At 39.0% G+C, this 15,863-nt stretch overlaps 1 protein-coding gene and 1 long non-coding RNA gene across 5 annotated transcripts; both read right to left on the bottom strand.

Annotated features, from left to right (window-relative positions):
- Positions 1-6,110: 6,110 nt before the first annotated feature.
- On the bottom strand, positions 6,111-9,738 carry LOC133714688 (uncharacterized). 3 transcript variants are annotated; one of them, XR_009848789.1, is made up of 4 exons: positions 7,527-7,757; positions 7,044-7,213; positions 6,781-6,927; positions 6,111-6,152 (listed from the first exon to the last, which is right to left on the bottom strand). It is a non-coding gene; the product is annotated as an uncharacterized LOC133714688 (long non-coding RNA). The 3 variants fall into 3 exon arrangements; XR_009848788.1 differs by lacking the exon at positions 6,111-6,152 and adding an exon at positions 7,767-9,738 and having other exon boundaries at positions 6,516-6,927; positions 7,527-7,645; XR_009848787.1 differs by lacking the exon at positions 6,111-6,152 and having other exon boundaries at positions 6,516-6,927.
- A 415-nt stretch (positions 9,739-10,153) lies between these two features.
- Positions 10,154-14,636, bottom strand: LOC133714681 (putative disease resistance RPP13-like protein 1). 2 transcript variants are annotated; one of them, XM_062140889.1, is made up of 5 exons: positions 11,768-14,636; positions 11,520-11,627; positions 11,334-11,418; positions 10,772-10,829; positions 10,154-10,639 (listed from the first exon to the last, which is right to left on the bottom strand). In XM_062140889.1, exon 1 carries the CDS (start codon positions 14,413-14,415, stop codon positions 11,923-11,925), a length of 2,493 nt encoding a protein of 830 aa, XP_061996873.1. In that variant the 5' UTR covers positions 14,416-14,636; the 3' UTR covers positions 10,154-10,639; positions 10,772-10,829; positions 11,334-11,418; positions 11,520-11,627; positions 11,768-11,922. The 2 variants fall into 2 exon arrangements, with proteins under 2 accessions (XP_061996873.1, XP_061996874.1); XM_062140890.1 differs by having other exon boundaries at positions 10,155-10,639; positions 11,520-11,624.
- Positions 14,637-15,863: the final 1,227 nt, after the last annotated feature.

Below are 15,863 nucleotides of genomic sequence, written 5' to 3'. Positions count from 1 at the left end.
GAATGGGTCAAAAGAAACAAAAAAAAAAAGATTGCAACTTTATACTTATTTCTACGTTCTAATAAGTGTAAGAGAGTAAGAACGGTACCAGGAACAACATGGCACAGATTAACCAAGGCATACGATAGATTAGCGCTGTAAAACACTTCCCTGCTACCGATTTTGTACGGTCCAAATGTATAGGATTCCAAAGCCATCTGGGTCCATTTTGCACCAAAAAACCCAAATCAAAATAGATTAAATTCAGAAACAACAACAATGAGAACAAGGAAGAGTTGGAATAGGAACTACCTTGGTGGAGGCCTGGAGAAGATAAGGCCTGGAGAATCCCTCCTTGGCTTGACAATAACGTCGTTTGGACCTCGACGCAAAGCTTGGAAGCACGTCAATGGCGGCTTTGAGTTCTTTGCTGAGATTGAAAACAGCTGACAAGTGATGGGAGACGATCTTTTCCTTACTGCAACAGTCACCCAGAAGATTGAAAACACTAGAGAGGAGAGAGATCCAAAATTAAAAGGAGGGGAGAAAAAATTAGATCTTGTTCAGGTTTGAACTCTGAAGGGGAGAAAGAGAGAGACAGAGGGGAAGAAAAAACAGATCTGGTTTTAGGTCTGAACTCGAGTCTCCAGAGAGATTAGAAGGAAAGGGGCATTTGTCAATTGAGCGTTCGATCAGATCATCACTGATCCAACGGCTAGAATAGATCACCACAGCTGATAAAAGGATTAAAAGCATGTGTGTCTCTAGAAGAGCTTACATATTTTACAATTTTGACCCCATTAACAGTGCCATAGGGATTAAACAAATAATATTTTGCATAAACTGTATACTATACACACTGATGATCAGTGAGATGAAAAAAAAACACACCAATCTTTTATATCAGTGTAATACTATTCATTTTGGCACTCATGATTTTTCAGTGGCTCAAAAAAAAGGTGCTAATGGGGAAATTTGTAGTAGTGGTTCAAGCAATGCAATGCAAGCAATCAACTAGTTGCGCATTACAAGGCATATAGAGACTTTGGAGAGCATGAAGCCTATCTTGCCGAAGAAGAAGAAGATGGTGATGATGCCAACGTCAATCTCACCATAGCGGACTTCAAATCTGATAAGAAATTGCACAAGGATGCTGCAGATTTTGATTAGTATAGTCCTTTATTTTTCCAAGAATTATGTAATGGCAACTATGCCTTAATCAATAAAATGACTTATTGGATTAACTCTTTCTCACTAGGCTTACTCAATTGAGTATGATGTCTAGGAAACTAGCTTGAGATTAGTGGTATTAAGTGAGCCTCGCTCTACTGACGTCTCTTCCTACTTTCCTGGTCATATTTAATTGGAATTACCAAACGGATTGAGTGACTACAATATGTCTAAAGTTTGATTTTCAATTTGGATTAGATTTTGGTCACGAAACTTTGATGTAATCATTGGCTATTATTAATAAAGTATCGATTTATTTTATTCAATGTCTTGGACATATTTTAATTTCGAACTTTATTATTTTTCGGTATGTTTCCCGGAGAGCTAGAATGCCTCGTGGATAGTGCAACTACACATACCATCCTTCGAAATAGGCAACTATTTCTATGGATGACGCCTTCTCGATCTTCAGTGACTACGATGGCTGGATCATCTCAATTGATTCATGGTAGAGGACCAGCCCAATTTATGTTGCCAAATGGCACAATTTTTAATGTCACCGAAGCTCTTTATGCTCCTAGGGTAGGAAGAACCCTATTGAGCTTCAAAGATATAAGAGTCAATGGTTTTCATGTGGAAACACATTGTGAGAATGGACAAGAGTTCCTTTGCATCACCTCTAATGACTACGGACATAAAAGAGTCTTAGAGAAACTTATGTGTCGATCTAGTGGGTTGTATGCAACCACTATTCGAATAATTGAATCCAATCATGTTATGAGAGATGATTTATGGGATTCTGACACATATAGGCTTTGGCATGACCGTTTGGGACACCCAGGTCGTGATATAATGATCCGTATATTAAAGACTTCACACAGACATCCATTTTCCAGAACGAAAATAAGTAAAAATCGGATTTTGGATCCCGAAGGAGCCCCTGCGCCTCACGGCGCCGTTCACCCCCAAAACCGGTCATCCTTGGCTGGCGCCGCCGTCCCCCTGCGGCCCAAAGGTGGCCTTGACGCCACTCATGCTCCTTTTACTCCAAATCCTACTTCTAAAGTCAATTGTGACTTCGTGGCTCAACCAAAATCCTCATTGGTTGTTTCTCAAGCCCATCATTCATTCTGCAAAGCCTGCTCTTTAGCAAAATTAGGATCGAGACCATCCTATGCAAAGGACATTAAAGAAAATATACCATTCTTGCAAATAATCCAAGGTGATATTTGTGGACCTATTCAACCACCTTGCGGACCATTTAGATATTTTATGGTGTTGGTTGATGCATCGACACGCTGGTCACATGTCATGCTATTGTCCACAAGGAACGCTGCATTTGCTAAACTCCTAGCACAAATTATTAAGTTAAGGGTCACCACCCTGATCATCCTATTAAGTCTATAAGATTAGACAATGCTGGGGAGTTTACATCAAAGAATTTTGATGATTATTGTATGTCCATTGGGATTGATGTTGAACATCCTATTCCTCATATTCACACCCAAAATGGTCTCGCAGAAGCCGCCATTAAACGACTACAAATGGTCGCTAGAGCATTGGTAATGCGCACCAATCTCCCTATTTCTGCTTGGGGCTATGCCATATTGCATGCAACTGTGCTTATTCGTCTGAGGCCTACTGCCACTCAACCCTTTTCTGCATCCCAGATGGTGACTGGGTATGAGCCTGATGTCTCACACTTATGCATATTTGGGTGTGCAGTTTATGTGCCAATTGCGCTGCCACAGCTCACTAAAATGGGTCCTCAACGACAATTAGGCATTTATGTTGGATATGATTCTCCAATGATCGTCCGCTACTTAGAACCCTTGACAGGCGATCTCTTTACCTCTAGATTTTCGGATTGTCACTTCGATGAGACAGTCTTCTCGTCGTTAGGGGGAGATAAAAACATAAATGTTCAACAAGAACGATAGGAATTGTCGTGGTCTGTCCCCACTCTGTCTCATCTTGATCCCCGAACCGCACAGTCCGAAATTGAAGTGCGGAGAATTCTCGATCTTCAGAACATAGCAGAATCGATGCCTGATGCGTTTTCTGATATCGCTAAAGTGACGAGATCACACATACCTGCTGCAAACGTGCCTGCAAGGATTGATGTCCCTAAAACTAGAGGACATGACGCCACCTCAAGAGTACATGAGCATGGCGCCAACGTCCCCTATATGGGTGACACAGTGGCTAGGCCCACGGCTCCTGCCAGGAAGCGCGGGAGGCCCATAGGTTCGATGGATTCTCGCCCAAGAAAGAAAGCGAGTTTGGCACAAAATAATCCATTAATCATCGATGTAAATAATCCATCTCATGAGAATATTCCGGATTATGGTTATGTCCAAGAGACATCATTGGGGGACACTCCAATGTCAGAACCAATTCCAGAGAATAGGGAGATCTCCATGAATTACACTAGTGTACATGAGATGATGGATAGAAATTCTATGGCTATTGATGATGCATTTGCATATCATGTTGCAAAAGGAATTATAGAATATGATGATATCGAACCTCGCTCTGTCGAAGAATGTCAACGAAGAGCGGATTGGCCTAAATGGAAAGATGCGATCCAGGCTGAATTAGATTCACTAGCAAAGAGACAGGTATTTGGGCCTGTAACGCAGACACCCCCAGATGTAAAACCTGTTGGTCGTAAATGGGTCTTTGTTAGAAAGCGTAATGAGAAAAATGAGGTGGCTGGATATAAAGCTCGCCTTGTGGCGCAAGGTTTCTCACAACGCCCTGGAATCAACTACGAGGAGACATATTCTCCAGTAATGGACGTTATAACGTTCCGCTACCTTGTCAGTTTGGTAGTTTCCGAAAAACTTGACATGCAGCTTATGGATGTGGTTACAACATATCTCTATGGGGATCTAGATTCAGAGATATATATGAAGGTTCCAGATGGACTTCAATTACCCAAATCAAGTGGCTCTAAACCACGGAACACATTTTCAATAAGATTAAAACGATCACTATATGGATTAAAACAATCCGGACGGATGTGGTATAACCGTCTAAGTGACTACTTGATTGGGAAGGGATATATTAATAATGAAATATGCCCATGCGTGTTCATTAAAAGAACAAGTTCCAGATTTGCAATCGTAGCAGTTTATGTCGATGACATGAACCTAATTGGAACTCTAGATGAGTTAAAGGAAACTGCTAAATATTTGAAATCCGAATTTGAGATGAAAGATCTTGGGAAAACACGGTTTTGTCTCGGTTTAGAACTCGAGCACCGTAGTGATGGGATTTTGATCCATCAGTCCGCATATACTCAGAAAATTCTAAGGTGCTTTAATGAAGATAAAGCAAAACCTGTGAGTACTCCCATGATTGGCAGTAGTCTTGAGCCCGGAAAAGATCCGTTTCGTCCAAAGGATGAGGACGAAGAATTATTAGAGGCCGAAGTGCCCTATTTAAGTGCAATAGGCGCATTATTGTACTTAGCTCAATGCACAAGACCGGACATCTCATTCGCAGTGAACTTGTTAGCTCGACATAGCTATGCGCCAACACGCCACCATTGGATTGGTGTAAAGACAATCTTTCGATACCAAGAGGTACGATTAATATGGGCCTATTTTATCCCTACAGAGAGAAGAGGAATGACGAAAGAATGGGATCGGACCCCATTAGGCATGGAGCCACCGTCCACCAAAACACCATGGCCGGCCATATTGCCGCCAACGCCGCCACTACCACCAAGGGTGGCCGGCCTCACCCCCCTCTTTTACATCAAAATGACAATGATGTTTTGATGGGTTTTGCTGATGCAGGGTACCTCTCTGACCCTCACAAAGGTCACTCCCAAACGGGTTATGTCTTTACCATGGGAAGCACTGTGATATCTTGGAGGTCTACAAAACAGACCCTTATTGCTACTTCTTCAAACCATGCAGAGATTATTGCTCTACATGAAGCCGAACGAGAATGTATATGGCTAAGGTCTATAATTAGACATATTCGAGGAAGTTGTAGTTTGAAGTCTACCACGGATGAACCTACATGCATTTATGAGGATAATGCAGCTTGTATTGAGCAAATGAAGTTAGGTTTCATCAAGGGCGACAACACCAAGCATATATCGCCTAAGTTCTTTTATAATCAGCAACAACAATCACTTCTAAAGATTGAAGTGAATCAAATCCGATCAGAGTATAATGTAGCGGACTTATTCACTAAGTCGTTACCTAAATCCACCTTCGAGAAACATGTGAAGAGCATCGGATTGAGAAAGTTATCCGAACTCCCACGATTGTAGCAATCAGGGGGAGATATCGACATCAGGGGGAGTTATGATGTCTGCATGTTCGATCTCGAAGAGTGAAGGATGTGTTGTACTCTTTTTCTCCTCCTCGAGCTTGTTTTTGTCCCACAGGGTTTTTCACTCGAGCAAGGTTTTTAACAAGGCAACAAATGAAGCGTCACCACCATATTTGAGCGGCACAAGGGGGAGTGTTGAAGGAAATCAACTTTGTGTGCCTAATCAAACTAGGAATAGTTCCATGATTGTAATAGGAGAGAAGGTTCTAGAATTCCTAGTCCTACTTGGATTAGTTTTTCTTACAACATTAGAACATGCACTTTGTAATCCCTATATATAGGGCTCCTATTCTCAATATTGAATATACAATTCTCTCATCAATCTCTCTCGAAATCTCTTTTCCTTAAACATAGAGGTAATTAATTCTCCATTTTCATATACTAAAAAACGTATGGAAGCAATGCACCACAAGGAAGTACTATTACCTTCAGTGGCAGCACTGCAACTGGGACGTCATTGCACATCATAATTCACCTTTCTCTTTCCATCTTTTCCACAATGTAGCTAAGGGTCAAGATTAAATGGAACATAGAGATAAGCAATGACCTTTAGTTAAGACCATTTAATTCTTCAATTCCTTATTCTAAACAAAAGTAAAAACACCTTTAGTGGTAGCACCATATTTAATTGTGAACTTGTAACATATACACTGGCAAAACAAAAAAGAATAACATTACTATCAGTCTGAAGCTGTGGTCAGAAGAGAATCCAGAAGTTACATGCAAAAAGAAAGTAGACTCGAGATTTATGATTGAGTAGAATATAAATGCACATTCAATTGCTCATTTTACTTTCTGGTTCCACATTGTGTGGTATACTATTTATAGTTTTTCAATGGGGAAATGGAAAACACACTACTATATATGGACTTCAGTTCAAACATTTTTGTAGAAATTCAATTCACACCCCATGATGCAGTTACAATGAAAAATATCAAAAGATGCATAGATTGCTGTAGTAGCTGTTGAAGTTAATGCTGAGTTTCTTATTGACCTTATGCTAGTTAGTTAACTTGAGTAATAAGTTTTTGTGGTACTTATTATTTACCGCGACTGCTTACGGATAACATTGAAAGCAGTAGACTTTTCAGAAAAGCACCTTAGTGCTAAAACCAATTATGATCTTGCACATCATGTGTAGGGCCAATCTCCCTCCCTCCCTCCCTCTCCAGTTTCACTCAGGCAGCATTGTATTTGCAAACACCATCTCAGTTATTTACAAGAAAAAGAAAGTGACATGGGTATGTAGGCAATCATTGGAGCCAAGTATCCTGTTACCTATAGATAGATCTCTGGATCACTAGTCACTACAAACCGGGAACTTCCTTTCTGCTTTTTCCAAGTCTGGCTCCCTAGAAGATGGAGCTTTCATCAGTTGGCCCTCCTCCAAGGCATAGGAATCCTACCAAATAAGTTACCACTCCCCTGATATAATAGAGAAGAGCCACAACCTTTTGAAGTCATTAATTCTTCATTTTCAGATTCAGTCCTAAAGTACTTCAAAAGTATGAAATTAAAGCACCAAAAGGAAGTAAAGATACCATTAGTAGAAGCATTGCTACCGGGACTATCAGGACAATGCAAATCTTGACAATGTTGGGGATGAGAGCAGTCTTAATTAATTAACCTCTCTTTCCCTCTCCGAGAAGGTGACTCTCCAGGAGGTCCAATAGTAGAGAGACTCAAAAATATTTTCTTACTTATGCTGCATCTGAAGAAATAAGCAACAAAGAGAATACATTAGCCAGCTTTTTAATATATAATTCAGGGCCTAAGGATCAACGGGCATTACAATATGGTTAAGGAAACATAAATGACTATATCTCGATGTTATGTGAAACTTTAAACCGCAGATGTTATTTTGATAGACTATAAGGATTGCAATAGCATTTATTGAATGGTTAGCTCTCCTGATTATGGACCCGAGCTAAAAAATTATAGGTTCTAAGTTTCATCATACAGCTTTACAGCTTTAGAAAGTACTACAACGTTAAATAAGTAGAATTATATTGAAGAAGAAATACCTGACAGATAATTAGATGATTATTATAACTATGTCAAGACATCGCAACCGCGTCATATTGATATTGATAAATGTCAGTGTCAGCAATCTTGGGACAATCTTCCCCTTGCTCCGTTACGACTTAGGAGACCATTTTATAGGACCAAATGATGTAAAGAAAACAACAGCAATACATCAAAATAACACAAAAGACGTACAATAGCCACAGAATATAAATTTCATAGTGGGGCATTATGATTACCATTGTTTAGAGGTTCAACATATTGTCCAGCCATCTCTCTGTTCTTCAGTGATAATTATCTCAGCAACAGGTTGACAACCACAACCGTCCCTTGTCTGCACAGCAACTTCAGAAACCACAAACTCCAGAAGCTGCTAACTCCAGAAACTCCAAAGCACCAACACAGAACCAGAAACAACCGAGAAGAAAAAGTCTTCTATGTTATACTACTCTAAGCTTTCAGAAGGGGAATTTGATTATACACCCAAATTGACACACCTCTTTTAGAATAAACCCATCCATAAGAGTGTTTTAATATACACCCAAACCAATTAATTAGGTTTATGCAAAATAAAAAAACCTATTAAATAGAATAAATAATAAAACCCAATGTTGTTAAGAATTACTAAAGCTGCCACTATCAAATTTCCCATTCACCTATTAAATAGTATTGATAATAAAATCCAGTAATGTTGCCGATGGAAGTCAATCATGAAACGGCTGCCCATAGACGTCGCCCCAGAATTACTTAACCCTTGATTTCAGCAATTGAAAATTCTCCTCTGGGTTGGAGGTTACGTAATCTTCACATTAAAAAGTCTAATCTGTACATTCAAAGTTGGTGTCAATATCTCTACAAACTTGTGATATAAATGGATTGCACAATCAGATGTTGGTGGGTTGCCTGTGTTCAACAGCATATCCGATTGGTACGGTTCATGAGTATTGTGGTTGCTACCTATTCAAAAGGTGTGTGTGCTCCTGACGAAGAGGTATTTGTTTTGTGATGGTTCTAGGTTTTTGATATTGAGTAGGTATGATAGACTATACAAGTTCTTGATTGCAGGTATGATTAATATGCTCCGAGTAACAAAGTCGTTGAGAATGAGAATCAAATTTCAATGAACCTGAGGTCGAGGTCTAAATGCAAAAAACCCCTTATTTTAGCCGACTTCATCACTGAGAGGACCAAGAAAGGAAAAGCAAAAGCTGAAATTGTTAAGAAGGACGATAATGATTTTGTCGTACAATCGCCTTCCAAGAAAAAGAAGACCCAACAGTAGATCAAAACATAGGTGTTTGGAGACTACGGGTTGGTAAGTGCATGACGATTCCTGATGCAAAGAGGCTTAAGGTTTATTTGGCGAAAAGAGAGAACAAGTAAGTGGTACAATTATGGATAAAAATGGGATACCCTTTTTATGAGTTCCTATTCAAGTTGGTGTCTCCGTATCACATAGGGTTCGTACCTCTTCATGAGAAGGTTGCTGTATATGTTTGCATTATGTTGTGCTGTAACCGGTGAAAGTTGGTATGTATGCATGTAGGTCGCCCCTGTGGCATGGAGTGAAGTCAGGAGTATTTGTTAAGGATGTACTAGCCATCTTGAATGAGGAAGTTGTCGGTGTGCAGGTTGTTGTGTGCATAGTTATCTACTGAAGCTGCGATTGATTTATTTGCCTGTGTTATAGTAGCATGTTACCATATTTATTTTCTTGTGTTATAGAAGCATGTAACCATATTTCCTCACATATATCCTTATATGTAGTGTGACTATAAATTGGAAATGCTAATGTTTTTGAATCAAAGCTGGTCCTTGCAATGATTGCACCCTCTAGATGAATAACATGGACCCTATTATGGAAAATTAATGAACATGGAATATTGATTCTATACCTACGCCTATTGGAATGGGGAATCAAATTTCATTCAAAAAAAGGGAAAAAAAGAAAAGCAAAATGACATACCTTGATGAGAGGATGTTTAATCACTACATGATAAGAATACCTCCACAAAAGGATGTTTAATCAGATTGAGAAATTATCTACGAAATCTAATAGGAATATCTACACAACCACATCTACTTAAAAATGGCAAATATAAAGATCAAATCTGAAAGGAAGAGATATACAATAATTAAGGCAATTAATCTTTTTAAATAAGGAATATCTACACAAACATATCTCCTAAAATATGACATTAGTTACATACAATAATTAAGGCAATTAATCACGTTGACATATTTAATAATAGGATTATCTACACAAACATATCTACTAAAAAATGGAAAATATATAGGTCAAATCAGAAAGGAAGAGATATACAATAATTAAGGCAATTATTCGCTTTTAAATCAGGAAAAATAAATTGATGGTATTAAATTCTAATTTGTGTTTATAACTGATGCCATATTTAAATTTAAAAAAACACCTATATTTGAGGATATTTTCCTTTTTCGACGAGAAGGGTAAAATAGTCAAACTAAAAAAATGAGAAAAAAACTTAATTATAGACTTAAAACCTATACGGTAGGTTTAATTATATGAATGGGTGTAGATTAAAAGAAAACATATGATTGGGTTTCTCTTAAAATGAGCTTCATTTTTTGGGTTTTTTTCTAATTTTCTCCTTTCAGAATGGGACTGAACTCAATGCTATAACGTGTAGTTAACACAGGGACTTGATCTGCTATATATAGTGGCCAGTATCAATCTTGTGCTCATCCCATAAGGAGTCCAAGATTTCCTAAAGATTTCATCCGCAGATACTTGATGTTTATCATGTATATATCCTTAATGTTAATCAGGTTCATTAACAGATAAATCTCCTACTTCAAATGAGACATAATTCAAATTGATAACAGGATAGAGTTTTAGATATGCATTTCTGTTAATTAGTTTCTCATTAAATCAAAACTATTATCTGAATACTTTTAGATAATGACGAGTTCTAATTTGTTCCAACACCTTCTTCACACACTGCAAATTGTTTGCAATAAAGTCTTTTTTGCAAGAAATGATTTCAAGTATTATGAGATGTTTTCACTTTTGGCAGGTCTCACAACTGGTTACCGGCCGAGATAAGGGTCCAACAGCAACAAGTATTATGAGATGCTGCATGTAAAGAATGGAAAGTAACAGGATACATGCATTAGCCATTTTTTCCCAAAATGCAGGGCCTAAGCCACAAGCGTTAATAAGATCATTAATTCTTCATTAACATATCATATTCAAATGTAAACATACCTAGAGGCAACACTGCATAGAGTTGTAAATCTGTAACGTCTAGGAAGCTGATATCACACTGGCACAAAATTACCAAAAACATCAGTACTAGCTTGACCCTGAAGCAAGACACTCCAAAAGTTGAAATAGACCGAAGATCAATATACATATTAATGATCAAGTAAACTTTATCTATATACTCAATTTACTACATAGTTCCACATTGTGCCTACAGTTCAATGAAAAAATTGAAGACACACTAGTGAAAAAATTGAGCTCAAACATTTTTTAGAAAATCAATACACAACCCAATTCTTTGTTAATATGAAAAATATTATGATTCACAGATTTGTTTTAGTAGCTCTTGAAGTTATGCTAAATTAGTTAGCTTGAGTTATAAGTTTTTGTGATACTTAATATACCTCAATTTATTATGTTTTGTTTGGCAGGTTTTAATCAAGATGTGAAGATTGACTTGAAACAGAAACTTTAAAAGCTTTCTAGAAAGTCTTTGATGAAAGACCAAGTCAGTTCAACTAGAACGAACTGAATAAAGATCAGAAGAGTGCAAGTATTGACTGACCCAAAATTGGCTCTGTGATTTTCATTGTGCTTGGAAACAGTGTGAATGAGTGGAGGAGATAAAGAACAGTCTGCAAGTTCAGAAGCTGTGCAAAAATAGAAGCAGTAAATCAGAAATTGCCTACTAGAGTGAAGAGGTGAGTAAACCGAATCAACCGATCAGAGAGAATTAGAGAATTATGCTTACAACTCAGACATCAAGACATGGCAATATTATTCCTATGAGAAATCTTAACCTTGGCCTATCTCTCTGTCTTAACATATCAAGAAATTTTGCTCACTTTCCACGAAACTGCTGCATATCAAGAAATAGGACAGAAAGAAGACACATTACCCAGCTTTTCAAAGTATCAATTGACAACAACAGATATATTCCCAGTATCAATAGACTGAATTGGGAAGGGCAAAGACCAGAAATTGGGATGTGCGACATACCGTAGGAAATGGCTCTCCTTCATATGGCATGTCGTTGTCAAACCTATCGATCATGAGTTCAAGCAAGACCCTAGAACTGTGGAATCAACAATGAGTTCAAACAATAGGATCTTACACGTTGATCAGAATGCAACCCCTCTGTCGTTGTCATGTCGTTACCAAATTGATATGCCCTTGATGTGAGCAATCTTGGGCCAATCTTCACCCGTCTCTCTTTGGCACCGTTTCTCAAGCAAAGGACATTGAACGATATGTAGATCAGAAAGAGGAGAGGGTAGTCCACTATCTGGCAAGCACCGGAGCGCAGGGCAATTCCATATAATCAATTCTTCAAGAGAGTTGAGATGGCCAAACCACTTGGCGCCGTCGATGGTCTCGCAATTCAGACGGCAGATCTCGAGAGATGTGAGAGTGCTGGGAAACAGCTCCTCCTGCTCCTCCTCGGCAAACCAATCTACTTTTTCGTCGCAGTCAAAATCAAGTGACAATCTTTCAAGAGAGGTGAGTGTTCGGAGACCCTTGTTCAGATTCTGCATACTCTTTGCATTCACTTTTTTATAGTCGAAGATTTCAAGTGATTTTAACTTTGATGGGAATCCATCTTCCGGAAAACATTCGAATTCTGGGCACTTAAATACCCTCAAAGACACAAGAGATGGGAGACTGTCTGACGCTAATCTCCCGGTAAGATTGGGACACCATAATACTTCAAGTTGAACAAGATTAGGAAAAACCCCACCTTCAATATCGTCACCTCCAACATCAGACCATTCTTGCCACCCACTCAACCCAGATATACAAAGCTCTGTGAGGGAAGGTAACTGTCCCAATGGTGGCAAGGAGATACAATTCTCACAATTTTCAAGTTTAAGATAAACAAGAGCAGAGGAATATTCTGACCAACCCGGAAACAATTTGCCTCCATAACTTCTAATTGTAAGCCTTTCCAGGTTCAGGTGAGGTTGGAGCTTCTCAAGCACTTCTCTATCTTCTACAGTATTATTGCCTTCTTCACTCCAATCCCTTCCTCTCCGATACCATGGTACTCCCAAATACCTTCGTCCCCAATCCAAAACCAGTTCCTTAAGAAACTTCTTGTCCCTCAGTATGTAGGCCTCCAAACCGCTGCTATGCACAAGCCCTGAGATACAAAATCTCCCACGCAATTTTTCAAGCTTCTTTAACTCTGCCAAATTATCCCCAGCAGGGTGTTTGTCTACCACAAACTCTGTTAGCATCTGGAGGTCTTTCAACTTACCCATATACGGTGGCATCTTTTTCAAGTTTGTACCTTTAATATCCAGATGGCTCAAGTTGATCAATCTTCCTAAGTTGGCTGGCAGTTTAGTAAGGCCTTCACAGTTTGACAACAACAATACTTGCAAGTTATACAAAGTACAAATTGTATCAGGTAATTTCTCGATGTTACTGTAAGACAAGTCAAAGTGCTTAAGATGTTTCAAGTTGTTAATTGAATCAGGCAATTCCTTAATATCGTACAATGGTAACTTGAGCATTCTTAAACATTGAAACTTTGGCAATGCCTCGTAGAGTCCTTTGTCTGACAACTTCCACAGAAAATAAGATGGTCCTAATGGTAGAAATGTGTGCAAACATTTAGCTTGCTGTAAAGCCTCAAACATCTCTAGGCTATCAGCCTCATCATGATATACTGGCATATATGAAAAGTGACGAGTGTTGCTCAAATTGTTGGTTGAATCACTGCCCTCCCACCTAAAACAAAATTCTCCTGATACAAAGCTTGCTAAATCATTGATAAGGTCATGCATGAAATATTGATCTGAACTTGATAAAACTTGAAAAAATGACATTGAGACTAGATCATTGAAGTAATCTTGTCCGGTTTCTTCTGCAGTTTTGGGGTTTTTAGGTTGCAATAGATCTTCGGCCATCCACAAGTAAACCAATTCTGATGTTTTGAACACATAGTTCTTGGGAAATATCGAACAATATGCAAAACAATGTTTGAGTTGTGAAGGCAGGTACATATAGCTCAACCAAAGTGATGGCAGAACGTCACTCTCCAAAGGCAACTCCCAGAGGTCACTGTTCAATATAGTTTCCCATTCATCCACATTTGATTTAGAACATAGGAGACCTGCAAGGGACTTAATAGCCAAAGGAAGACCCTTGCACTTTTGAACAATTTGTCTACCGATTTCTTCAAGATGTGAGCGTGCACTAACACCTGCATTTTTGAAGGCATGCTTTTCGAATAACAACCAGCTATCTTGCTCAGAAATTGGCATGAGACGGTGAGCTTCAAGGCTACCCATCATACGTGTAACATCTTCATCACGTGTTGTGACAATAATCTTGCTTCCATGTGCTCCAGACTCAAGGGGACGCATTAATAATTCCAACTGGTTATAATTCTTGTTCCAGATGTCATCAAGAACAAAGAAGAACCTTTTCCCCCTCAAAGTTTCCTGCAACTTTGATAGAAGCAGATCTAGGTTTGTGCTTTGGCAAGCTTCTGAGGTGAGGGACTCATAAATGTGTTGTGAGATCCTAAAAACATCAAATTCTTTTGAAACGTAAACCCATGCTTGGAGGTGAAAATGTTGCTTCACTCTAACATCGTTGTATACAAACTGGGCAAGGGTGGTCTTTCCAGTCCCACCCATACCCACAATAGGAATCACACCTATTTCATTGCCAGTCTCATCATCTGATAGCAATATTTTAACCAATGTTTCTTTCTCTTCATCTCTTCCATATACAGACTTTTCTACCAAAGAAGTTGACGGTATTGTTTGTGATACCTTGTGGCACTTGCTTCCATACCCAAGACATCTTTTCTCTTCTCCATAATGGAATCCAGTCTATTAAGAACTTCCTCTACCCTGAGGTAAATTAATGTTGAGTCAAAAGGATGAGATGGAAGACTGAAGTTGAGGTCATGTACCTCACTTGTGCTACTTCCAGATTCGGGTTCCATCTTTCGTCTCAATGATTCTGTCTTGATCTCCTGCAATAGGTCCTCCGTATCATAGACAGCTTCTTTAAGCTCATTGAGCCATGCCTTCACAGTAGAGCTGTTCAGTTGCTTCCCCTCCGCGTCATCGAGGTGAGGCTTAATAAACAACAACTTCTTCTGTAACACCTCCTGGACATCGGTCAGGGGCACACCGCCTAGCTTGTCTTGAATCACTGTAACAATCTTTTGGATGAACTTTGACTCGTGCCTACAAATTGCAATCAAAACAAAAATATATTATACAAACTAGTCAGCTATGAGCCTATCAATTTAAAAAAAAAAAATAGAATTACTCAAGAGTTTGGTTATGATCTGAATTTACATACCCGTCAGCTTCATTTTGTAAATTCATTCCAGCTAGATCTGCAACTTCTTTAAGTGCTGCCCGCCATCTTCTCACTTTACTCGACAATTGAGTTCTCTGGTGTCTAGTAAATGCTTTTGCAACACTTGCAGTCTGCTTCCTCAGATGGGATGGATCAACGTGGTAGAAGACTGGTAAAACGAAATGATTGGAGGTCCTCTTGCGTTCAAGGATCATGACAAGCTCGTCGAGGCACCATTTGGAAGAGGCGTAGTCTTTCGAAAACACAATCACAGAACTTCGTGACTCTCGAATGGCTTTCTCAAGCTCTTCCTTGATATTTTTCCCTTTCTTGAGTTCAGGGTCATCTCGGAAAGCTTGAAATCGGGCGTTGGCAAGGGCTGTGTAGAGGTGATCAGTGAAGTTCTTTCGAGTGTCTTCACCTCGGAAGCTCAAGAAAACGTCATAAGTAAATCCGGAAGGAGAACCCATGGATGAACCAACAAAACTCTGCTGAGGGAAATCTCAAAATTTTGGTGGTTTCTGCGTTGAGTGGGAATTGGGTTCCAAATTCATTCCTTTCTCTCTTTTACTCTCTGCTTTTGCTTTTGGTGGGATGCCCCTTTCGGCCTTTCCTTTTCTTTTACTCTCTCACTTTCCAGTCCAACTAATAATGCATTTGCAGCTGGAAAGGACTAACTGCTTATTTTCTAGGAATGTCATTAACTCTTTCTTCACCCCACATTTCGGTTCAGGCTTTTCCAAATTTCGTTTTATTTCACAAATTGTTG

This window comes from Rosa rugosa, chromosome 6 (genome assembly GCF_958449725.1).
Source record: "Rosa rugosa chromosome 6, drRosRugo1.1, whole genome shotgun sequence".
NCBI classification, from domain to species: domain Eukaryota; kingdom Viridiplantae; phylum Streptophyta; class Magnoliopsida; order Rosales; family Rosaceae; genus Rosa; species Rosa rugosa.
Note: the sequence above shows the minus strand (reverse complement) of the source record. Positions and strands in the feature narration are given on the sequence as shown.